Consider the following 26,309-nt stretch of genomic DNA (forward strand, 5'->3'; position numbering starts at 1 on the left):
AGACCGTCAGACATGACTGAGCAGCTACATAACCATAATCAACCAGTCAGTCCCTGTCTTAACCACCTCAGCCTCCCTGTCTGTTTAAGAAAGCTCATCCAAAGCACCGCTCTCTTTCTCCAGCTTCTCTGTACAAACCTGGCAAAGCTAACAACCTCAGGAACTCAAAATAAAGCAACCTAAGTGTCCACCCACGGATGAATGGATAAGGCAGGCATGGTACCTATGTACAAGGGAATATTACGCAGCCATCAAAAAGAACCGCCTAGTGCCAATTGCCGCAACACAGATGGACCCGGATATTCTCATACTGAGTGAAGGAAGTCAGAGAAATACAAATGGCATATAACATTACTTAAATGTCAGTTGTTAAAATATTACAGAAATGAACTTATTTACAAAAATAAAGAAGCATAATCATGGACTTAGAAAACAAACTTAAGGCCACCAGAGGGGAAAGTGGGAAGGGATAAATTAGGAGGTTGGGTTAAAATACAGAAACTACAATCTATAAAACAGATAATCAACAGAGACCAGTTATATAGCACAGGGACCTCTACACAATATTCTGTAATAGAATTCACACTGGAAAACAAACATTCTGTAATACCCTAAAAGGGAAAAGAATCTGAAAAAGAATGGATATATACGGTCAGATTCATAGATTCAGTATAACGGAGTCACAGAATCACTCTGCTATATACCTGAGAAATAACACAGCATTGTAAATCAGCCATGAAAGTGAAAAGGAAAGTCGCTCAGTCGTGTCTGACTCTTTGGGACCCCATGGACTATACAGTTCATGGGTTTCTCCAGGATAGAATACTGGAGTGGGTAGCCTGTCCCTTCTCCAGGGGATCTTCCCAACCCAGGGATCAAACTCAAGTCTCCTGCATCGCAGGCGGATTCTTTACCAGCTGAGCCACCAGGGAAGCCCAAGAATACTGGAGTGGGTAGCCTGTCCCTTCTCCGGGGGATCTTCCCGACCCAGGAATCAAACCCAAGTCTCCTGCATCGCAGGTGGATTCTTTATCAGCTGAGCTACAAGTGAATCACTATAGTGTAATATAAAATTACATGTTCAAAAACATGTTAGCATAAAAATATAAACAGAATAATGACTGCATCTATTCACAAATAGATATCTACTTGTACCATGTATAGATACAATTTAAATACCTATTTATACTTAATAGCTACCTATTTTCCCTGAATAGATATTATTATCTATAGAGAGATACAAGTAAAAAGAGAAATATATAGATCCATACACACACAGAGACTCACGATACACAGACACAGACACACTTTCATTGAATTGAATTTTCAATTTTCGCCCTGATCACATTCTAAAACAAAAATGTCTTCAACCGTAATGAAAATTAAGTCTGTTATTTTACAAAAATATCATCAGAATATGTGAGCTCAATGCCCGAGGCAGAAGGAGGGGAAAGGAGGGAAAGAATCATCTGTAAATCTGAAAAAACAGTTCTCCGTCACTGGCGGAGGCAGGGGAGCCGTGCTGCCCCGGGTACCCGGTGAGAGACACAGGCGGTGTTTATATCAGCGCCCAGAATCAACGGCATACGGAATTTCATACGGACTTTGGGAAGGGGCAATCCTTTGGCCACCTGATGCCGAGAGCTGACTCATGGGAAAAGACCCTGATGCTGGGAAAGATTAGGGGCGGGAGGAGAAGGGGACGACAGGGATGAGATGGTTGGATGGCATCGCTGACTCGATGAACATGAGTTTGAGTAAGTTCCGGGAGTTGGTGATGGACAGGGAGGCCTGGCGTGCTGCAGTCCATGGGGTCGCAAAGAGTCGGACACGATTGACCGGCTGAACTGAATAGCTGATTCATGTTGCTGTATGGCAGAAACCGTGACAGTATTGTAAAGCAATTATCCTCCCATAAATACGTGTTTTAAATAAAATAAATAAAAGCCACAGCAAGAGCAGGCAAAGAATGGATGTGAAGGATCTGGGGAGTAATAGGTGAAAGCAGAACCCGCATCAGTGTTTCCCTCCACGGCACCACCCGTTCTGCGGGTGTGGGGGGGAGTCACAGAGCATCTCTGCGGTACCCGAGACAAACCCCAGGTCTGCAGGTCCCCTCGGCCGCAGGGAGGCAGGCCAGACGTGCAGGGTGACAGGACCCCTGTCAAGTTCCCGCCTGAGGGGTGCACAACTCGGTTAAGCGTCTGACTGCGGTGAACCTGGAGTTGGTGGCAGGCAGATGGCACCTGCCCAGCGCCGTGAACGAGCCAGTCTTCTTTTCATTTTCAACGTTTTACTTTGTACTGGAGTATAGCCTGGGCCAGGAGGCCTGGCGTGCTGCAGTCCGCGGGGTTGCAAAAAGTCGGACACGACTCAGCAACTGAACAATCTTGTGATGGTTTCAGGTGGACAGCAGGGGGACTCAGCTGTCCATACACGTGTATCCCTTCTCCCCCAAACTCCCCTCCCAGCCAGGCTGCCGCGTGACACTGAGCAGAGTTCCCTGTGCTGTCCAGCAGGTCCTTGCTGGTTCTCCATGTTAAATCCAGCAGTGTGTCCATATCCATCCCAGACTCCCTGACTATCCCTTCCCCCATCCCTCCCCCTGGGAACCATAAGGTTATTACAGAGGACTGAGCAGAGCTCCCTGTGCTGTGCAGCAGGTCCTTGCTGGTTCTCCATGTTGACTACAAAACCAGGTTTCTGTATGGCCACAGCAGCGTCGCCTTCAAAGGCGAAACGCGGCCCAGGGGATGTAGGAAGTGGTCGTCCACGGGTCCTCCTGAGCTTTCCTGGTGCCTTACATTTCCTGGGAGGAAATGTCCTGTCTCAGGAACCATGTGTCCACATGAAAAAGTTATCTGGGGTACAATTGATTTCATCGAGAAAGGGCTTTCAAGAGAAGCTTTTTATATCCTGCAGATTCCAGCCTTAAGAAGTACGGGGGGTAAGGTTACAACCGCAGCTGTAAAATAAGAAAATTGAGAAGTCGCGGAGGAGTTTCTTCTTTTATATTGTCCTGAAAGGTGTATTTAATCAACAGAAAGCATATCCAACTACCACAGTTGATTAGAAATATGGCTGATAAATGCTTTCTGCAAAAGCAAGGCTGAAATGCCATGAAGGTGAGAGGAGATCAAATTTCTCAGCAGCAAGCTCCTCACCCAGGGACAAAGGTTTCCACAAACAGAAGACAGACATGAATTAATTCATTTCTAGGGGTATCAGAGGAAAAGCTAGTTCTCGCAGTTGAACAAAAGTTGCAAAATTTCAGCTCAGGAGAGAAGACTCGAAAATTTAGGAAGTACTGTGTGCAAGGTCAAACAGACCAGACAGCTCCCATTAGCTCCTGGTGACACTGCTTCTGACAATTATATTAAGCGTGTCACCATCACAGGACACAGTGAATCCACAGAATTAATGAGTCTCTCCCGTAACGCAGCGGAAAAAGCAAAGTGTGGAGGAGACACACAAATCAGATAGGATCAGCAGCTAGCCCGGCATCCCCGGGGAGCCCATTACTGTCTCTCGGCATCACCTCCAGAATTATGCGATTTTACGTGATCATAACTGCGGTGGACAGGAGAGCCGTAATGATCGTTTCTATCAGCATCACCATGTCATCATTACCATTATCACCACAGCCACCAGCAGCAGCAACAGCACCACCATCGTCATCACTGACATTCTGTCATCACCAACATCATCCTGAGCTCCACCGTCACCAGCGCATCCCGATCCACGTCCCCATCCACATCCCCATCACCCCATCATCCCCGTCCCCATCATCCCCATCTCGTTGCCCTCTCATCAGCACCATCAGCACCTCCATCATCACAGCATCCCCATCAACCCATCATCCATCATCCCATCATCCCATCATCCCCATCATCCCCATCATCCCCATCACGTTGCCCTCTCATCAGCACCATCAGCTCCACCATCCTCAGCTCCACCATCCTCAGCACCACCATCCCCATCATCCCATCATCCCCATCACTGTCACCCTCTCAGCACCATCAGCACCACCATCCTCAGCCCCACCATCATCAGAGCATCCCCCTCCCCATCATCCCATCATCCCATCATCTCCAACATCCCCATCATGTTGCCCTCTCATCCGCACCATCAGCACCACCATCCTCAGCCCCTCCATCATCAGAGCATCCCCCTCCCCATCGTCCCCATCCCCATCATCCCATCATCCCATCATCCCCATCATCCTCATCATCCCCATCACTGTCGCCCTCTCATCAGCACCATTAGCACCACCATCCTCAGTCCATGGGGTCAAAAACAGTGAGACAGGACTGAGCAGCTGAAGCCTTCGTTGTCCATACACTCTTAGATTAGGCAACCACTTGTGTTTCTTATTCGGATTTTCTTTCTTTTTTTTTTTTTTCTTTTGGTAATCATCTGGAAAAAAGAATGGGCATTCCTAAAACTCGATACCTCATACTGTTAAAGGCTGTGTGGTTACAGAAATTAAATTAAATCCAAGAAAAACGTAAAGATTGTAAGTTAGGTGAAAGTGAAGCTGAAGTTGCTCAGTCGTGTCCGACTCTTTATGACCCCACGGAATGTAGCCCGCCAGGCTCCTCTGTCCATGGGGATTCTCCGGGCAAGAATACTGGAATGAGTTTGCCATTTCCTGCCCCAGAGGATCTCCCTGACCCAGGGGTGGAACCCGCGTCTCCTGCATTGTCAGGCGAGTTCTTTACCAACTGCATCACCCCTGGAATTCGCCACACTACTGTGTATGAAATAAACAACGATGACCTACGGTATAGCACACGGAAAATATACTCAGTGTTCTCTAAAAGGATCTGAAAAGAAATAATATGTATATGTCTAATGAATCACTGTGCTGTGTACCTCAAACTATCAAGATATACTTTAATTTTAAAATTTAAACGAAAAAAGAATGAGGAAAGGTGTGAAACTGCCCAGGAAGACCCTCTTGATGTTGAAAAGTGTTCAATGAGGACACAAAGCAAGGGACACCCACCTCCTTTGGAAAACAAAGGTCGGGGACTTCCCTTGTGGTCCAGGGGCTAAGCCTCTGACCTCCCAAGGCAGGGGACCTGGGTTCCACCCCTGGTCAGGAAACTAGGTCCCACATTCTGCAAGTGAAGATCCTCAGTGCCTCAATTAAGACCCAGCACAGCCAAATAAATATTGAAGCACACACACACAGATATCCAGTTGCAGAATTTTCCATCATTCCCAAGTGGGACTCTGTCACTGTGAGACACAGACTCCCCACGCCCTCCGGCAGTCCCTGGAACCCAGCCTCCTGTTTCTATCTCTATCAGTCTGACTCTTGCATCCAGTATGTGCATGCTCGGTCATATCCAAGTCTTCGCTACCCCAAGTCATGACCGACTCTTTGTAACCCCATGGACTGTAGCCCTCCAGGCTCCTCTGTGATTCTCCAGGCAAGAATACTGGAGTGGGTTGCCATGCCCTCCTCCAGGGGATCTTCCCCACCCAGGCATCAAGCCCCTGTCTCTTTTACCACTAGAGCTCCCACGCACCTCTCGGGACGTCCTAGACGTGTAAATCCTGCAGAACCTGTCCTCTCGACCGGCTTATTTCACTCATCGGCATGACCTCGAGCTTCACCCACATAGAAGCAGGTGTCAGAATTCCCTTCCTCGTTACGGCTGATTCCTTTGTACGCATGGACCCATGTTTCATTTACTGTCTCATCAATGGATATTTTTTGAAGGGATCCACCATCACCACCATGTAACCGATAATGGCGTCTCTCTGAATTTAGCAATTAGTTGCTCAGCTCTTGGCAACCCCATGGACTGTAGCCCGCCAGTCTCCTCTGGCCATGGGATTCTCCAGGTAAGAATACTAGAGCAAGTTGCCATTTCCTTCTCTGGGACTTAGGATCCATTCAAATGCATCAGCCTCCCGCCCACACCCAGAATTTGCTGAGTGCCGAAGAATTGATGATTGTGAACTATGGTCCTGGAGAAGACTCTTGAAGAGTCCCTTGGACTGCCAGGAGATCAAACCAGTCCATCCTAAAGGAGATCAGTCCTGGATATTCATTAGAAGGACTGGTGCTGAAGCTGAAACTCCAATCCTTTGGCCACCTGATGTGAAGAGCTGACCTACTGGAAAAGACCCTGATGCTGGGAAAGACTGAAGGTGGGAGGAGAAGGGGGCGACAGAGGATGAGATGGTTGGATGGCATCACCGACTCGATGCACATCAACTTGAGCAAGCTCTGGGAGATGGTGATGGACAGGGAAGCCTGGTGTGCTGCAGTCCATGGGGTTGCGAAGAGCTGGACAGGATTAGCGACTGAACAAGCAAGCCATCAAGGAATCTTAACATAATCTCGAGTTCCATTTTATGAGCAGGTGGTCGTGGAATTTGCTCCGAATGGGAGACGTCATTCGGTAGGGAGGGTTTCCAAGGACAAGTCCACCCGAGAAAACCCATGACGGGCATCATTTAGACACGGCTTGCCATGCCAGGTTGCCATGTGGACTCCTTCAGAAGGCCTCCAACGTGGGTGCCTTTAAAGGCACGTCAATCAAGCACTCGAAATGAGAACCCCCTGAGGACACCTCGGGGCAGGCGTCCGCCAGGCAGGAGCCCATGCCTGGGACGAGGATCAGGCAGATGGTCAAGGCAGCGATGCGCCAAGCCCTGAAACCCGACACCCTGCCCGCCCCGTCCACGCCCCGGCTTATCCGCAGGCACGGGGCGGAGGACTGATGCCAACGTGAGGCTGGGACAAGGGGAGAGCTGAATCCACTCCCGAGTCTAAGCCGGCGAGTCCAAGAAGGCGGGTTGCAGGCGAGGACGGCGGTTCAGGACACGCACAGGTGGGCGGCCCATTGCCCAGGCTGAGAGACCACTCCACCTGGAGCTCCAAGACGGAGGTGTGGCAACGCCTGCCTCTAAGCATGTGGCATCCTTGCCAGACCCCTTCCGGCCGGCCAGCTCCACCCAGCGGGCGAAGCATCGCCTAGAAGAATCGCTCCATGTGGAACACGCAGCAGGGCAGAACCAGAGGCGGTGCGCTCAGAACCAGGTTCCTGGAGACCATCATCTGGGCACGTGCGTTCAGTCCCTTTGGACCCCTCCTCCTGCCTTTCAGAAGCTGTCCTTGGGCTTCTCTACTGTCAATTTTGTTGAGTCACGAAGTCGCGTCCGACTCTTTGCAACCCCATGGGCTGCGGCCCACCGGGCTCCTCCGTCCATGGCGTTCTCCAAGGCCAGAACACTGGAGTGGGGCTGCCCTTTCCCTCCTCCAGGGGATCTTCCCAACCCAGGGATCGAACCCGGGTCTCCTGCATGGCAGGCGGGTTATCATGAGCACCACCTAGAAAGCCCACACATCACCATACAGAGAACAGATGAACGGCAAGGACCTATTACATAGCACAGGGGATTCTACTCAATATTCTCTCAGAAACCAACATGGGGCAAGAACCTGAAAAGAAATCCACGTACACGTATCACTGAGTCACTGGGTTGTATCGCTGACGCTAACATGGTACGCTTTAGCTCTAAAACATTTTTAAAAAAGAATATGAGGAAAGGTGTGAGATTGATCAGGAAGACCCTCTTGAGGGTGAGGCGTGTAAAACAGTGATGCAAAGCAAGGGACGCCTTCTTCCTTTTAAAAACAAAGGACAGCGGACTTCCCTGGTGGTCCAGCAGCTAACAGTCCGAGTTCCCCAAGCTGGGGGCCCGGGTTCCATCCCTGGTCAGGGAACTAGAATCCCACACGCTGCAAGGAAAGCTCCCGCACACTTCAGCGAGGGTCCAAGATTCCGTGGGCCCAACTAAGATCCGCAGGGACAAACAATAAATATTGAAAAAACAAAACAAAGCACAGAAACCACGTTTACTGGGATTCACGACCAGGGAATTCCACCGTGGCTTGTGTGAGTCACCAGGTAAATGTGCAGAAGCAACGCTGACCTTCCTGGGTTTCCTTTGAAGACTATGTCACTCACCTATTTCCATTTCAGTCCCTCTGAATACTCGCAAACCATGTCGCTGTCTGCTTTCTAGTGCTACGGATTTTATTGGTATTTTAGCGGTGGCTCTTTTCTTCTTTTTTTCCCTTGGTAAATTAGCACGACTGTTTGCTCCAAATAAGAGAGCTTTGCTCAGCATGTAATTACTCAACACCAGTATCCATTTCCACTTGGGTTCATTTGAACATTGTTAAGCCATTTCCCTGTTTGTTTTGCGGAGTTGGGTTTTTTCATTGGTATTGTAGGGGTGGCGTGGTTTTTTTGTTTTTGTTTTTTTTTTTTTGGTAAATTAGCATGACGATTTGGTCCAAATGAGAGAGGTTTTATTAGCATGGAATTACTGAAGACCAATATCCATTTAGGCTTCCTTCATAGCTCAGTTGGTAAAGAATCCTCCTGCAAGGCAAGAAACCCTGGTTCGATCCCTGGGTCAGGAAGATCCCCTGGAGGAGGGATAGGCTACCCACTACAGTGTTCTTGGGCTTCCCTGGGGCCTCAGTTGGTAAAGAATCCTCCTGCAATGCAGGAGACCTGGGTTCAATCCCTGGGTTGGGAAGATCCCCTGGCGAAGGGAAAGGCTACCCACTGCAGTATCCTGGCCTGGAGAATTCCATACAGAGCAGGGGGGTCACAAAGAGTCGGACACAACTGACCAACGTTCCGTTTCACGTTTGAAATCTACTTCCATTCGGATCCTTTGAACATTCTTAGTGGCGTTCTGCTGCTTGTTTACGTCATGTTGGGGGCTTATTGGTATTCTGGGGTGGCATGGGTTTTTTTTTTTCTTTTTTCTGGTAAGCTGTTGTTGTTCAGCCACTCAGTTAAGTCCGACTCTCTGCGACCCCGTGGCCTGCAGCACGCCAGGCCTCCCTGTCCATCACCAACTCCTGGAGCTTGCGGACACTCATGTCCATCGAGTCGGTGATACCACCCAACCATCTCATCCTCTGTCGCCCTCTTCTCCTCCTGCCTTCAAGCTCTCCCAGCATCAGGGTCTTTTCAAATGCAGGGGACAGAGGTTCAATCCCTCATCCAGGACAATCCCACATGCCGTGGGAGACAACTAAGCCTGTGAACCACAGCTTCTAGAGACTGTGCTCCAAAACAAGAGACGGCAGCGCAGCAGAAGCCGGAACTCGGCAACGAGAGAGGAGCCCGCACCCGGCGCAAGCAGAGAAAAAGCCGGAGCAGCAGTGAAGACCCAGCACGGCCAAAAAACATGGATAAATAACATTATTAAAGAAGAAAAAGAAGCGGAAGGAGATGGATGCACCTTCCGGTAGGCACGTCCAAAGATTCCTGAGTGGGCACAGGTCTTGGAGGACCCTGGGGATGGATAAGGAATGAAAACGAGGCCCGATCTCACCAGCAACACTCTCCCTCATGGGTACCATGCCTGGTGCTGCCTTGCACCGGCCAAGGAGGACCAGAGGCCCTCAGGGAAACACTCCAGAGCAGAGACATGGCCCCCTCCCCAGAGCTGCTTCCATCAGCCCCACCGGGAACCCGGACCCAGAGCAAACCAGAAGCGCCATCTGTCTGGGGGAGATCAGTCAAGTACCTTGGTCGTTGAGCGTGTCCTCTTTTATCCTCCTCACGACGTCCTGGGCTTTGCTGTCATTATTTCCGGCTAGAAGGGAAAGAAAGACACAGGACTCAGAGGAAGAAAACCGCTCCACGGGAAACAACCTTTTCTCGAGACGGTGGACAGCAAAGCCTGAGTGTCTCATTCCATTTCAGCTCACAGCAACTGCAGCTGATTCAGTGTATCTGCTGAAGATACGCTTTCTTCAGCCTGCACTGGCCAAAAGCATGCTGGTCTAGGGGGCTTCTCTGGTGGCGCAAAGAATCTGCCTGCAATGCAGGAGCTAAGATGCCCTGGAGAAGGGTGAGGCAACCCACTCCAGTATCCTTGCCTGGAGAATCCCATGGACAGAGGAGCTGGGCGGGCTACAGTCCACGGCGTCGCAGAGAGTCGGACATCACTGAGCGCGCACACACACACGCACACACGCACACACACGCACACACACACACGCACACACATGCACGGATGCATTTCTGAGGCATCCTACTTTTCACTGATTCCACACACGCGTGTCAGCTTACGGCATGAGAACCACGGTGAGGCCAAGAAGACTATGGGCCTGAAAGTGTTGAAGGACATGTCCCACCGGACACAGAACTTTCAAAGCCCTTGTGGTCCAGGGAAGCCCTCCACGCACGGGTGGCTGGAGCTGTGAAGAGCTTCATGAGGGAATGTGAGCGGTCCAGTGGCGAGGAATCCACACGTTCCCTGCCTGGGTTCAGTCCCTGCTGCGGGGAATCTAAGATCCCTCAAGCCACTGCACAGGCAACCAGAAAAATGAGCAAAACAGAGCAAAACAAAGGGTTAGTCGCTCCGGCGTGTTGACTCTCTGCAACCCCATAGACTGCAGCCCCGCCAGGCTTCCCTGTCCTTCCCCATCTCCCGGAGTTTCTGCAAATTCCCATCCCTAGGGTCGGCGATGCCATCCGACCATCTCATCCTCTGTCGCCCCCTTCTCTTCCTGCCCTCAGTCTTTCCCAGCATCAGGGTGGTAAACCCAGAGAAAACAGAAATGTCCAGCTCCAGCTGGACACAGAGAAACAAACAGTGGCAAAGGACATCTTTGGGGGACGTGAACAAAAAGGGATGTAGAAACCACCGCCGCCCTCGGAGAAGTTCAGAGCCGCGGACATCGAGGTGAAACAGCTGCAAAAGTGATCTGCACCTCAGGCGCCTGAAAGAAAGAATTGTTATGTGGTCATGACCGCTTTGCTCAGAGATTCTTCCTGCAAGCGGGGGCCAGGGGCACGAGGGGAAAGAACGCACGTCTTCCGTCTCTAAACGCTGGACGCATCAAACACCGCCACCTCCAAGAAAGAGAATTCAGGGCTGAGTGGGGGACATGGGCATGTATGAGCTTGCTCCTGAAATCGGTGCGATGTTTTTAAAGTGTATTTATTTTAAATGAAACAAAGATGAGTATTTTTAACAATAGAAGAGACAACATGAGGAAGAGACACATCATAAACCGTTTAGACCCCTTGACGGCAAAGAAACGAAGGACGCATGATGTGAACATCAGAAGGAAGAGGCAGGAAAAGAAAACGATAAATAATCACAGTGAGACGCGCTGTGAAGATGCCATCTGCTGCCAGGCCGCCTGGCAGGGTCAGGCCACGTTGGCATCGAGAGCTGGTATAGCTGAGGCTCCAGTGAACGAAGAAAGAAGCCCTGAGTTCCTAGAAAACGTACAGGAGGACCTGATAAAGCTGAGGCGGGGGGCAGGCAGTGGAGCCACAGGGCAGACTGGACACAGGGAACCACGCATCCCCCCGGCAGCAGAGAGCTCACTCACTCAACAATCAGGCAGCCACAGCGAGTAGCATATGGCATTGCCTATACATGCAATCTAAAAAAAAAAAAAAATGATACAAAGGAGCTTCTTTACGACAGAGACACGGACTGAGAGACGTACAAAACAAACTCACTGTTACCAGAAGGGAAAGGGGTGGGGAGAGATAAATTAGCAGCTTGGAATCGGCATATACCAACTGCGGTATAAAACAGATAACCAGCAAGGACCTGCTGTCCAGCACAGGGAACTCTGCTCAATACTCTGTAATAACCTCATGGTTCCCAGGGGGAGGGAAGGGAAAGGGATAGTTAGGGATGGACATGGACACACTGCTGGATTTAACATGGAGAACCAGCACGGACCTGCTGTCCAGCACAAGGAACTCTGCTCAATACTCTGTAATAACCTTATGGTCACTAGGGGGGAGGATAGGGGAAGGGATAGTCAGGGAGTGTGGGATGGACATGGACACACTGATGCATTTAACATGGAGAACCAGCAAGGACCTGCTGGACAGCACAGGGAACTCTGCTCAATCCTCTGTAATAACGTTATGGTTCCCAGGGGGATGGAAGGGAAAGGGATAGTTAGGGATGGACATGCACCCACTGCTGGATTTAACATGGAGAACCAGCAAGGACCTGCTGTCCAGCACAGGGAACTCTGCCCAGTGTCACGTGGCAGCCTGGCTGGGAGGGGAGTTTGGCAAAGAATGCGTATATGTATATGTACGGCTGAGCCCCTTTGCTGTCCACCTGAGACCATCACAACATTGTCAATCCGCTGTACCCCAATAAAAAATGTTTTTGGTGTTTGTTTAAAAAAAAAAAGTTTAAAGAAAAAAAATTAAAACACAACCCCAATGAACTTATTTACAAAACAGAAATAGACTCAGACAGAGAACAGCTTCTGGTTGGCAAAGGGGAACGCTGAGGAGGGGTAACTTAGGAGTTTGTGATGAACATAGAGACACAACTATATTTAAAGTAGATACACAGCAAGGACCTACTGCTCGGCACGGGGACGTGAATGCAATATCTCACAACAGCTTATCCTGGGGAAAGAGTCTGCTGAAAGAATGTACAAGCACAAACACCACTCTGCGACTCTGCTGTACAGCTCAGCCTAAGACAACACTGTGTATCAGCTATGTGTGCCTACGTATCAGCTCGCTTCGGTCGTGTCCGACTCTTTGTGACCCCGTGGACTGTAGCCCCCCAGGCTCCTGTGTCCATGGGATTCTCCAGGCAAGGATACTGGAGTGGGTTGCCATGCCCTCCTCCAGGGGATCTTCCCGAGCCAGGGATCGAACATGGGTCTCCTGCATTGCAGGCAGATTCTCTACTGTCTGAGCCGCCGGGGAAGCGCATGCCTGACCTTGCTGCTGCTGCTGCTAAGTCGCTTCAGTCATGTCCGACTCTGTGCAACCCCATAGACGGTAGCCACCAGGCTCCCCCGTCCCTGGGATTCTCCAGGCAAAAACGCTGGAGTGGTTGTCATGCCTTCTCCGATGCATGAAAGTGAAAGGTGAAAGGGAAGTCGCTCAGTCGTGTCCGACTCTCAGCGACCCCGTGGACTGCAGCCCACCAGGCTCCTCTGTCCATGGGATTTTCCAGGCAAGAGTACCAGAGTGGGGCGCCATCGCCTTCTCCGATGCCTGACCTTAGACTGTTGCTACATCTACTGGGGACCCACTAGCATATCCGGAAACACTCCCCTGAAGGAAGCAGCTCACAGACACAGTGGGTCTGCCTTGCCGTCAAGCTCTGTTCGGTGGCGGTTACGTCTTACACAAGCCACAAAGCAAGGGTCCAACGGCACCAAGTCACGGGGGAAGGGCAAACTCCCATGTTCAGATTTGCTGTGGGAAGGATGAACCCTGCCCACCAGAGTGTAAAGGTCTGCAGGAAGAAAGGAAAGTACCACTTGTTAGGAGGAAAAAAAAAAAAAAAAGATATTGACCCAAATTAGGTCCAGTGAACAATGGGCCTGAAGCTAAACCTGGTTTATCTCCTGCTGTGATTTTTAAAAAAAAATAAGTTTTATTGGAACACAAGCCCTGCTCATCGCTAGTCCATCCTAAAGGAGATCAGTCCTGAATGTTCATTGGAGGGACTGATGCTGAAGCTGAAACTCCAGTACTTTCACCACCTGATGTGAAGAGCTGACTCATCTGAAAAGACCCCGATGCTGGGAAAGGTTGAAGGCAGGAGGAGAAGGGGACGACAGAGGATGAGACGGTTGGATGGCATCACCGACTCGATGGACATGAGTTTGAGCAAGCTCCGGGAGATGGTGATGGACCGGGAAGGACTTGCTTTGCTGCAGTCCATGGGTGGCAGAGTCAGACATGAGTGAGAAATAACAGCTGAAAGCGGTAAAACCAGACCTGTAGTAAATTTTCATCAAAACGGACACCATGAAAAGGATTAATTAAATGCACAGGATGCCCGGGAAAATGTGATCAATATTATATTTTGTTTTGTTTTTTTTCAAAGCTCATCTCCCTGTATCTTTTTTCCAGCTGACTTACACAGCTGAAATATTCACAAAGGTAAATTGAGTTGACCTGAAGTGTCTCCACTTTCCTAGCAGAAGAAAGTCCCTTCATTTCCAAAGCGGATTGAGGGACCAATATAAGCCATCAGAAAGCTTCAAAAAGAAGACGGGGAAATTGAGATCATCGCCAGCGTGCAGCCACAGAAGATGCTTGAAATCGGCTAGCAGCTGATTCTGTGACATCCCAAAGGCACGTGTTGAAGTCCTGACCCCCAGGACCTGAGAATCAGGCTGTGTTAGGAAATGAGAGCCTTTTGAAGAGGGGATGAAGCTGAAACAAGGTCAGTAGGGTGAGTCCTGATCCCATAGGACTGGGGTCCTCATAAGAAGGGGTCAGGGCACAGAGACACACACAGGGGCGGCCACATGAGGTCTCGGGGAGGAGACGGCCGTCCACACGCCCAGCAGAGGCACCTCGGGAGGAACCAGCACTGCCCACCCCTGGCTCTCAGACTCCAGCCTCCGGGCCTGCGGGACGGTAAACGTGCGCTGTTTCAGCTATCCAGTCTGTGCTGTAATTTGTTATGACAGATCTGGGAGGCTAACCCACACTTATTGTCATTTATTGCAGTGACTCACACAGGTTAAAAACTGTATATATGATCCACATTAAAGGAGAAGCTAGGCTCCTATCCAAAAAAAAATCAGGAGTATCACAATTTCCCGTCCGGTTCAGCTTTTCAGGGTTGACCATTAACGCCTTCTGCGCCTGCTGGCTTTGTTCTTCAGTTGCTAAGTCGGGTCTGACTCTTGGTGACCCCCTGGACCGTAGCCGGCCAGGCTCCTCTGTCCATGGGATTTCCCAGCCGACAATACTGGAGTGGGTTGCAATTTCCTCCTCCCAGGGGTCTTCTCGACCCAGGGATCGAACCCAGGTGTCTTTCATTGGCAGGACGATTCTTCACCACTGAGCCACTTGGGAAGCCCACAGTGGGATAGGTTGTTCAGTCACTAAGTCATGTCGGACTCTTTGAGACCCCAGGGACTGTAGCCCGCCAGGCTCCTCTGTCCGTGGGGTTCTCCAGAAAGGAACACTGGAGTGGGTTGCCATGCCCTCCTCCAGGGGGTCTTCCCGACGCAGGGATCAAACCCAGGTCTCTTGTGTCTCCTACCCTGGCAGGCATTCTTTACCACTGGGCTGCCTGGGAACCCCTCCCGGATCTGTACCCACACCGATATCTGCATAACAGAGGCCAACGACGGCGTATCTCCCAGTCACTCTAACACGTAAGGTCTTGAACAAAGGGACTATCACCTATGATGACGTGCATGCCCAGCTTCGCCAGCTGCTTTGCGGTCGAGTATCCAATGCCATCGGTCCCTCCGGTCACTATGGCAACACGTTCCGGTTGTGGAGAGAAGACTGCAGAAGAGAAAGAAAAAAAAAAAAAAAAACAAGGGTTAGAAGCAGAGCACGTGTCGGAGCTAATGAAGTCACAAGAGAGGCCGCGATGCCAACAGGAGCGGTGGTTTCATACCTGCGGTTTTGTTCCTGTGAGTTATTTACAGGCTCAGGATGGGAGAGGGTAACACAGGACCTTCGCCCTGACTGATGACTGCCTGGGCTTGCCAGGGGGCCCTTGGGGTAAAGGAGACGTCTGTTGATGCTGCTGCCCCTAAGTCGCTTCAGTCGTGTCCGACTCTGCACGACCCCATAGACGGCAGCCCACCAGGCTCCGCCGTCCCTGGGATTCTCCAGGCAAGAACGCTGGAGCGGGTTGCCATTTCCTTCTCCAATGCGTGAAAGTGAAAAGTGAAAGTGAAGTCACTCAGTCGTGTCCGACTATTAGCGACCCTATAGACTGCAGCCTACCAAGTTCCTCCGTCCATGAGATTTTCTAGGCAAGAGTACTGGAGTGGCTTGCCATTGCCTCAGACAAGACACACTTGCATTACAACAGCCTGGCGTAGACACCTCACAAAGCCTTGCTCAACCCCCACAGACACCTCTGCAAGAATGAATGCTGCCAACATGATGTGCAGAAAGGGTGAGACGAGGGATATAGCCCAGGACCCTGGGTTGGGAGTACTGGATGAATCCTCTCGGGTCAGGCTGGCTGTGTTGTGACGTGGAGGTCTTAACACCTGCACACACTTCCTTCCTCCGAGGCGCTCAGTAAACCGAGTACCGTGAATGTATTGTGCATCGTGTTCTCCAGCGTCTGGAGACGGCGTGAAAACCACAGAGTGTCTCACAAAAACCATGAGCGTTGTGACGGCTTTAACCATTGACCTCTGCACGAACCCACATGGATCCAATCACGTGAGACCAGCAGTTGATGTTTCGACCTAAAGCTTGTTGTGTCCAACTCACGGGCAGAGAGAACACACATGGGGTGGTCTAGAGGGGCAGACGGGGCCGGGGAGGGAAGCGTTGGTCGCTTGGGGTTAGAGGATGCAAGCTGTTATATATCGGATGGGGCAACAGCAAGGTCCTACTATATAGAGCAGAGGACAGGATTCAATACCCTGCGATAAACCATCACGAAAAAGGATGTGTAACAAGATGTGTGTGTGTGTGTGTGTGTGTGTGTGTGTATTATATATATGGGTCTTCCCTGGTGGCTCAGGGGGTAAAGAATCTGCCTCCAATGCAGGAGACCCGGGTTCGATCCCTGGGTCCGATCCCTGGGTCGGGAAGATCCCCTGGTAGAGGGCATGGCAACCCACTCCAGGATTCTTGCCTGGAGAATCCCACGGACAGAGGAGCCTGGAGGGCTACAGTCCATGGGACAGGGGTGGGTGCAGGTGGATGGAGGCCCACAGGAAGCCCCTGCCAGGAAGGCATAGCGCTGAGTCCTGGACAGACGGGTCACTTTGCATTTGAGCAGGAAGCTTCTAGGTGAGTGAGCTGCTATGTGTAGAAAGTGGCTGGTCCGAGGAGATTTACTATAGGATCAACGCCGGTCAGTCAGTTCAGTCGCTCAGTCCTGTCTGACTCTTTGCAACCCCATGGACTGCAGCACACCAGGCCTCCCTGTCCATCACCAACTCCTGGAGTTCACCCAAACCCATGTCCATTGAGTCGCTGATACCATCCAGCCATCTCATCCTCTGTCATCCCCTTCTCCTCCCGCCTTCAAGCTTTCCCAGCATCGGGGTCTTTTCCAATGAGTCAGCTCTTCTCATCAGATAGCGAGCTTCAGCTTCAGCATCAGTCCCTCCAATGAACACCCAGGACTGATTTCCTTTAGGATGGGCTGGTTTCACTGATTTCCTTTAGGATAAACATAGCAAGCATGAATTTGGTATGTTCCCTGTCTCCTGTATTTTATTTTACAAAATGCCTTTTCTTCATCGAAGTTCACTTGATTTATAATATTTTTATAAGTTTCAGTGGTACAACACAGTCACCATTTTTAAAAGTTATACTCCATTTCTGTGTGTGTTCATCACTACGTCATGTCTGACTCTTTGCGACCCCATGGACGGTAGCCCACCAGGCTCCTCCATCCACGGGATTCTCCAGGCAAGAGTACCGGAGTCGGTTGCCATTTCCTCCTCCAGGGGATCTTCCCAACCCCAGGGATCGAACCCAGGTCTCCCTCATTGCAGGCAGACTCTTTACCGTCTGAACCACCAGGGAAGCCCAAGAATACTGGAGCGTGTAGCCTATCCCTTTCCCAGGGGAATCTTCACAACCCAGGAATCGTACCGGGGTCTCCTGCATTGCAGGAGGATTCTTTACCAACTGAGCTATCAGGGAAGCCCAAAACAAATACAGTAAAGGCTTTAAAACAATAAAGATACATTTTTTAAAATTTAAATGCTTAAAAAATAACAAACAAAAAAATGCTGAAATGGCCCTTCAAATCACGGGTCCAACTTTACACCCAGTGACGGACATGTTAATAGCTGACGAAAACTGCAAGGATACCATCTGCCCCCGCAGGCTGGTGAGAGTTCAAAGACTTCAACATCACGTTCGCTGGTGTGGCCGCGGGGACAACGCTCTGACCCACAAAGTGGACAGGAGTGCAGAACGGCTCAGTCCCCGCCGGGGAAAACTGCAGAATATCTACCCCAGTTACATGTGATTCTATCGTTTCGTCTCGCAAAGTCACGTCTAGGAATCGGCTGCGAAGAGGCCAGGTCAGGTGCCAACTCAGAGCTCCGCAACTGCGCTGCGTCTCCCTGCAGAAACCATGCGTCAGCCACCTGCCGCCGGAGTCCACTCTCCAAGTCGTGTCTGACTCTCTGTGACCCCACAGACCATTGTGAATTTACAAAGATTAAACCCTATGCATTCTTGCAAGAGCTCTGTATTTTTAAACTCCCTTTTTAAGGTCACTGACCCATTGAGAGTTGACGTAAGGGTCTATTCATAATAGCGGAGTATGTGGTATTGGATTTAGTCACTCAGTCGTGTCTGATTCTACGCGACCCCGTGGACTGCAGCCGGCCAGGCTCCTCTGTCCATGGGTTTCTCTAGGTTTGTGTCCGACTCTTGTGACCCCGTGGATGGTACCCCGCCAGGCTCCTCTGTGCATGGGATTCTCCATGCCAGAACACTGGAGTGGGTTGCCATGCCCTCCTCCAGGAGAGCTTCCGAATGCAGGGATCGTGCCCGAGTCTTACGTCTCCAGTAAATTCAGGATGCTCACCTGACCCCAACCACGCCAGCTGCCCATCCCGGATGGAAGCATACCAGCCGCCCTGTCAAAGCTCTCACCTGCTCCTCTAATTCTAAAACCATTCAGTTTTGCAGCCTCCTGGTCCGACACTACCAGATGCAACTGGTTGCTCCAGGGTTTGGGTCTGGACGGCCAGGCGCTCACGAAGAAAGGCAACCGTGGATTCCCAGGTGGCTCGGAGGTAAAGGACCCGCCAGGCCAAGGCAGGAGACACGGGTTCCGGCCCTGATCTGGGGACGATCTCACACACCACAGGGGCAAGAACTGTGCTCCAGGGCCCCAAACCCGCAACTCCTAAAGCCTGTGTTCCACAAACCAGGAAGTCACCGCAACAATAAGCCCACACACTCCAACTAGACACCAGCCCCCGCTCTCTGCAATGAGAGAAAGCCCAGGTGTGGCAACCAAGACCCAGCAGAGCCAAAAGTAAATCAATCAATAAAAGTAATTTTTTAAAAAAAAAGGCAGCTCAGATCTTGGCAAACACATGGTTGGCAAAGACACAGCGTTTGCAGGGCGAGCGGAGCGGTCCCTTGCGAGCTATGTTTAGACACTCCGCGGTCATGCGTCTAAGTGTCTAACTCGGAGGGCTGACCTCACAGCTCGGGGATGGGCAGCAGCTTGGGAAAATAGCAACATGACAGGCTCGCTGAGCTCGCGACACCTGAGAGACGCCCCTAATGACTCTTTGCAACCCCGTGGATTGCAGCACACCATGCTCCCCTATCCTTCAGCATCTCCTCCTGGAGCCTGCTCAAAATCATCCATGTGGGACCTGCTGCTTTTACTTTAACCTTTGTGCCTTTTTGCATTGCGTTACAAATGTTGCCCGGAGCCTGAAATAGACGGAGCAGTTCACTCTCAGGTTCTGATCTTTAAAGGCATAACCCTTTTCCACTCACAGAGAGCTTTAAAAAGTTGCAGAAAAGAGAATAACCTTTGTTTGGTTGGAGATTTATAGTAACATTGTAGACAGCATAGCTCATTCTTAGGCAGATCTTTACCTGAGTATAACCCTTTTCCACTCACAGAGAGCTTTAAAAAGTTGCACAAGAGAGAATAACCTTTGTTTGGCTGGAGATTTATAGTAACATTACAGACAGGATAGTTCATTGTTAGGTTCTGACCTTTAACGGTATCACATTCACAGAGAGATAAAAAGTTGCAGAATAGAAAACACCATTTGCCTTCTTGGAGGGTCATAGGAACACCATAAACACATTCTGAGTCTCAGATCTTTAGGCGTATAACCCTTTTCCATTCACAGAGAGATTTAAAAAGCTGCCAAAGAGAATAACCTTTGTCTGCTTGGAGGTTTAGACTAACATTATAAATAGATGGGATAGTCCCTTCTCAAGGCCCTGACCTTTAAGAGGACAACACTCGTCCATTCACAGGGAGATAAGTGGTTGCAGAGGAAAGAAAAACACTTGTGTTGTTGGACGTTAAGATGAGCATCGCAATGGACACAGATTCCTGAACCAAGAAGTTTGCAACCACTAACCTCACCCCCTCCCTCACCTGGCCCTTAACAAAGCTTTGCTGAAACATTCAGGAGGTCCAGGACTTGAGGGCACAAGACACCTGACTCCTTGCATGACCCTGCAGTAAAGCTTTCTCTGCTCTAAACTCCCAACATTTCAGCTTGTTCATCTTCACTGCGCACTGAGCAGACAGAAAGGACGGCTTTTTCTAAGCAAGACACAGACACGGTGCAGGAAATAATCTATCACTCGGACCACGAAAAGATTGCTTCATCCCATGGAACCAAAAGTGCCTCAGAAGACAGCGAAAGGAAAAACAGAAGCGGTGCCATGTGGGAAGAAGGTCCCGTTCTTTGTCTATAAAGAGTCCTTGCAAAATAATTTGAAAACATTTAACAACTCTCCGGAAAAGAGAAATGAACAAGAAATTCACCGAGACGGAAAAAGACACAGATGTGGACAAGGATGTTGGAGCTGGCTCCGTCCTGTCTGACTCTCTGTGACCCACCAGGCTCCTCTGTCCATGGGATTCTCCAGGCAAGAATCCTGGAGTGGGTTGCCATGCCCTTTTCCAGGGGGTCTTTTCCGACCCTGGGATCAAACCCGGGGCTGCACTGCAGGGAGATTCTTTACCACTGAGAACCATGATGGGGAATTTTCAAACCCACATGCACACAGAAATCGCAAGGATCGCACAGACGGACACAGGACTGAACACAAGTTAGGGCAGATGGGGCCGAGAGCGCCGCCTTGCGTCAGTCAGCCTCTCGCTGTAGGACATGGTACCTGTATCCGTCATGATACAAGAGGGCTCCTCCGGCAGAAAAGCAGGAACGCTGTTGCCCCATTGAATTCTTTACAACTGTACCTGAATCTGAAACTATCTCAAACTAGCAGCTTTTATTTATGTGTGTATTTTGACCTCTACGCCCAGCCTGCAGCTCCCCAACCAGGGATCGAACCTGGGGTCCCCGCAGTGAGAGCACCAAGTCCTAACTGCTGGTCTGCCCACCAGGGAAGTCCCAGGAGCTTTTTGTAAAAAGTCTAAATTCATGCCGTCATTAAAAAAAAAAAAAAAGAAAAGAATATAGCCTTCTTAAAGTATAAAGCAAGGAGATCCAACCCATCCATCCAAAAGGAAATCAATCCTGAATATTCACTGGAAGGACTGATGCTGAAGCTGAAACTCCAATTCTAGGGCCACCTGATGCGAAGAGCTGCCTCACTGGAAAAGACCCTGATGCTGGGAAAGACTGAAGGCGGGAGGAGAAGGGGGCAACAGAGGATGAGATGGTTGGACGCCATCGCCAACTGGATGGACATGAGTTTGAGCAGGCTCTGGGAGATGGTGATGGACAGGGAGGCCTGGCGTGCTGCAGTCCATGGGGTCACAAAGAGTTGGACACGACTGAGCAACTGAACTGAAAGTATGAAGCAAAAGGCGGCTTCCCTAGTGGCTCAGTGGTAAAGAATCAGCCTTGCAACGCAGGAGACACGGGTTCAGTCCCTGGTCCAGGAGGATCCCACAGGCCAGGGAGTAACTAAGCCCAGTGAGCCACAACTCCTGAGCCTGAGAGGTAGAGCCTGGGAGCCCAAACTCCTGAAGCTTGCGTGCCCTGGAGCCCGGGCTCTGCAACAAGACAACCCCTCGCAGTGAGAAGCCCCCACTCACAACTAGAGAAAAAGTCCACGTGTAGCGACAAAGAGCCAGTGCTGCCAAAAATAAACACACAAATACATGAAATTAAAAAGAAAACCAACCTCAAAACAAAGAACTCTGCCATCTTGGCCCCTGTCCAGCTATGTTGAAATGACCCAAGCTTTGTGGCTACTTTTAGAATTGGGGGCTGACTCCATGCCTGGTCCCTTTTTTATCAAATACTAGCAGCTGGATGCCCAGGCGAAGCAAGGTCGTCACGAGACAGAAGTGGGCGCCAGGTACAGGGGTTTTGAAAGCCCAGGGCAGTGGCAACACCATCTCCCCTCTGTTATCTCTGAGGTTCCTGGACTTTGATTTATGTTCTGCATTTCCTATCTTCTGCAGACACGTGTAAGCCGCTGTGAATTCTCTGTGAGAGCACGTGGGTCATCTATTCACTGCTTCACCCCTTAAATCTTTGCTCCCGCACTCTCCTGGGAAACGACAACAGAAGTCTGCCGGGAGAGCATCAGGGAAAGATAAATCCAAGCCACAGTGAGTCACTGGTTCACAACTGTGCGGATGGCTGCTATATTAAAGGGAGGAAGGAGAGGGCAAGACGGGAGGGGAGAGAGAGAGAAAGAAGAGAGAGGGGAAAAAGACAGAGAAAATGGAGAAAGAGGCAAAGTAAGAAAGGGAGAGAGGAGGAAAGACAGGAGAGGAGAGGCAAAGAAGGGAGGGAGGAAGGAAGAGAGAAGAAAGTTAGTGAGGAGGTACCGAAATCAGAACCAATGCAAGGCTGACGCGGAGGTAAGCCAGAGGGGCCACTTTGGCAAAGAGTCTGACGGCTCTTCAAGAGGTTAAACATGGAGATACAAGAGCCGAGCTGGGCCACACCGAGCTGTCAATGTCTCCCGGAGAAATTAAACCATGCATCCGCCCGAACATGCATGATGAAGCTGGATTCAGAGGAGCTTGATTCACAAGAGCCAGGAAGGTGAGAACAGCCCGAGTGTTGATGGATTGATGGATGGATGATGGATGGATGGATGATGGATAAGTCGATGGATGGATGGATGGGTGGCTGGATGATAGATGGATGGATGGGTGAGTGGAAGGATGGATGGATGACGGGTGGATGGATGATGGGTGGATGGGTGGATGGTGGTTGATGGATAGATGGGTAGATGGATGATGGATTGATGGATGGATGGATGGATGATGGATGGATGGATGGATGATAGATAAGTCAATGGGTGGGATGGATGAATGGATGGATGGGTGGCTGGATGATGGATGGATGGATGAGTGGATGGATGGATGGGTGGGTGGATGGATGGAAGGACGGACGGATGGATGATGGATGGATGATGGATGGATGGATGATGGATAGGTCAATGGATGGATGAATGGATGGATGGATGGGTGGCTGGATGACAGGTGGATGGATGGGTGAGTGGAAGGATGGATGGATGATGGGTGGATGGGTAGATGGATGACGGGTGGATGGTGGTTGATGGATGGATGGGTAGATGGATGATGGATTGATGGATGGATGGATGGATGATAGATAAGTCAATGGATGGATGGATGAATGGATGGATGGGGGTGGTTGGATGATGGATGGATGGATTGATGGTGTATGATGGATGGACGGATGAGTGGATGGATGGATGGGTGGATGGATGAGTGGACGGATGGATGGGTGGATGGATGATGGGTAGATGGGTGGGTGGATGATGGACTGATGGATGGATGGATGAGTGGGTGGGTGGATGGATGATAGATGGATGATGGATGATGGATGGATGGATGGACGGACGGATGGATGATGGATGATGGATGATGGATGAATGGATAATGGATAGGTCGATGGATGGATGGATGGATGGATGGATGGATGGACAGACGGATGGATGGATGGACAGACGGATGGATGATGGATGATGGATGATGGATGAATGGACAATGGATAGGTCGATGGATGGATGGATGGATGGATGGATGGACAGACGGATGGATGGATGGACAGACGGATGGATGATGGATGATGGATGAACGGACAATGGATAGGTCGATGGATGGATGGATGGGTGGCTGGATGATGGATGGATGAGTGGATGGATGGATGGATGATAGATGGATGGCTGAGGGATAGATGATAGATGGTGTATGATGGGTGGATGGATGGGTGGATGGATGGATGGATGATGGATGGATGGGTGGATGGATGGATGGATGGATGAGTGGATGGATGGATGGATGGATGGGTGGGTGGGTGGGTGGATAGATGGCTGGATGGATGGATGGACGGACGGATGGATGATGGATGATGGATGATGGATGAATGGACAATGGATAGGTCGATGGATGGATGGATGGGTGGCTGGATGATGGATGGATGAGTGGATGGATGGATGGATGATGGGTGGATGGGTGGGTGGATGATGGGTGGATGGATGATGGATGATAGATGGATGGCTGAGGGATAGATGATAGATGGTGTATGATGGGGGATGGATGGGTGGATGGATGGATAAGCAGCATGAGGCCCATCCACACGGTGGAACAGGACGCAGCCATGGAAAGGAGTGAAGCTCTGACACAGGCTAGAGTGTAGATGGAGACCCTGAACACACGATGTTCAGAGACAGAAATCACATGCGCAAGGCCATATATTTCACGATCCAATTTATACAGAATGCAGGAATAGGCAAACATATGGAGGCAGACTGCACACTGGTGGGTTCCAGGGGCTGGAGAGAGTGGGGGACAACAGGTAACTGGTACAGGAATCTTTCTGTGGTTGCTGTTATTTAGCTGCTAAGTCATTTCTAACTCTTTCACAACCCCGTGGATGGTAGCCCCACCAGGTTACTCCATCCATGAGACTTCCCAGGCAATGACACTAGAGTGGGTTGCCATTTCCTCCTCCGGGGGAATCTTCCCGACCCAGGGATCGAACCCACGTCTCCCGCTTTGCCAGGAGGATTCCTTACCACTGAGGCACGTGGGAAGGAGCTGATAAAAAGAAGTTCAAAGATGACACAGTGGTGGTGCTTGTCCAACTCTGCAAATACCCTAAGAACTTCTGAATTGCGCCAGAAAAAGGGTGCCTTGTATGGTGACTACAGTCTCAGTTTAAAATGGGGGAAACGCCGTGTTTAATCATGAATAATGGGGGCAGAGTGGGTACTTGGAAGCTCCGGCATTCTTCTCACAAATGAATAATAACCTATGTTACCCACCGTTTCCTGCTGCTCTTACCAACGCTCTCTACTTTACCGCGCATGTGCGTATGGTATGCTTAGCCACTCAGACATGTCTGACTCTTTGCAACCCCATAGACTGTAGCCCACCAGGCTCCTCTGTCCATTGGGGACTCTCCAGGCAGGAATACTGCCAGTCCTGTCTCAAGAGTCCCCAAAATTGAGGGGAAATAATGTTAAAGTGATGCGTGTCTGCCCTTCTAACTCAACTGGCTGCAGGATTCTGTTTTCCTGAAATGCAGCCTCACTAAGAAAGGCTGTGTCGGTAAACCACGACAATTAAGAAGCTTACACGTCTCACTAGTGAGACTCTTCTCACAGATCCACCGTGGGAAGCGGACTTTGAAGGATAAAGTGTCCAGCTCGGACACTGTGCCCGCCTGTGACCCATCTGGTGACTAGGGAAGAGGAAAACAACAGGCATTCATTCCGGGGACAGAATGATCTCCAGGCAGGAGAGCAAAGCGGGGGCAGACATGGGAAGGCTTAGCACACGGTCAGATCACATCATCTATCCATCAACCCTCAAAGGAGGCTGGCAGAAAAGGGAACAGCCCGCAGAGTTGTCCAGACCTTATGTTACAAAGTTCCTTAGTCCTCAAACATCTCTACCCACGCCCTGATTTCGTCCTTTCTCCTGAGTGAGTAATATTCCACTGTATGTATGTACCACATTTTTATCCATTCGTCTCTTGACGGCCGTCTAGGTTGCTTCTACGTCCTGGCTATTGTAATGCAGCGCTGCTGTGCACACTGGGCTGTGTGTATCTTTTTAAATGGCACTTTTGTCTGGCTAAGTGCCTAGGAGTGAGACTGCAGAATGACAGGGTACTACTGGTTTTCGTTTTCCCAGGAACCTCCCTGCTGTTGAGCCTACATCAACTGACCTTGCCACCAACGGTGGAGGAGGGTTTCCTTTTCTCCACACCCTGTCCAGCATTTATTGGGTGTATATTTTTTTGACGATGGCCATTCTGACCAGTGGCGCCTCATCGTTGTTTTGAGGTGAATGTTGGTTCATTGTATAGCGGACACTAACACACCGTACTGAAGCAAGTGCGCCCCGGTTTAAAAAATAACAACTTTAAATTGACTATTTTTAAAAAAATTAAGTTACTCAGTGCTGTGAACAGTGGTCTGAGGAATGGTAGTGTCAAAGTGTTACACATGTCATTTTCCAGTGAATTTTGCAAACAGACCCACATCTCCCTGGACACCCTGAGGACAAGGCTCTCATTTCCACTCCCGTCTTCCAAAAGAACAGAGGACAAGAGGAAAACAGTGTTGGTGGGAGCGTCTACAGGCAAATTCTGCAACCTCCCTAGC

The 26,309-nt window shown here is 50.2% G+C and overlaps 1 protein-coding gene across 1 annotated transcript in view; it reads right to left on the reverse strand.

Moving 5' to 3' along the window:
• Nucleotides 1-26,309, reverse strand: part of LOC101115005 (dehydrogenase/reductase SDR family member on chromosome X) — a 138,383-nt gene that overhangs the window by 87,475 nt on the left and 24,599 nt on the right. The window contains exons 2-3 of the mRNA XM_060408593.1: nucleotides 15,213-15,320; nucleotides 9,577-9,645 (exon numbers count right to left, since the gene is read on the reverse strand). Coding sequence (XP_060264576.1) covers nucleotides 9,577-9,645; nucleotides 15,213-15,320 — 177 coding nt within the window. The remainder of the gene's footprint in view (nucleotides 1-9,576; nucleotides 9,646-15,212; nucleotides 15,321-26,309) is intronic.

Source organism: Ovis aries, chromosome Y, assembly GCF_016772045.2.
Source record: "Ovis aries strain OAR_USU_Benz2616 breed Rambouillet chromosome Y, ARS-UI_Ramb_v3.0, whole genome shotgun sequence".
Taxonomy (NCBI): Eukaryota; Metazoa; Chordata; class Mammalia; order Artiodactyla; family Bovidae; genus Ovis; species Ovis aries.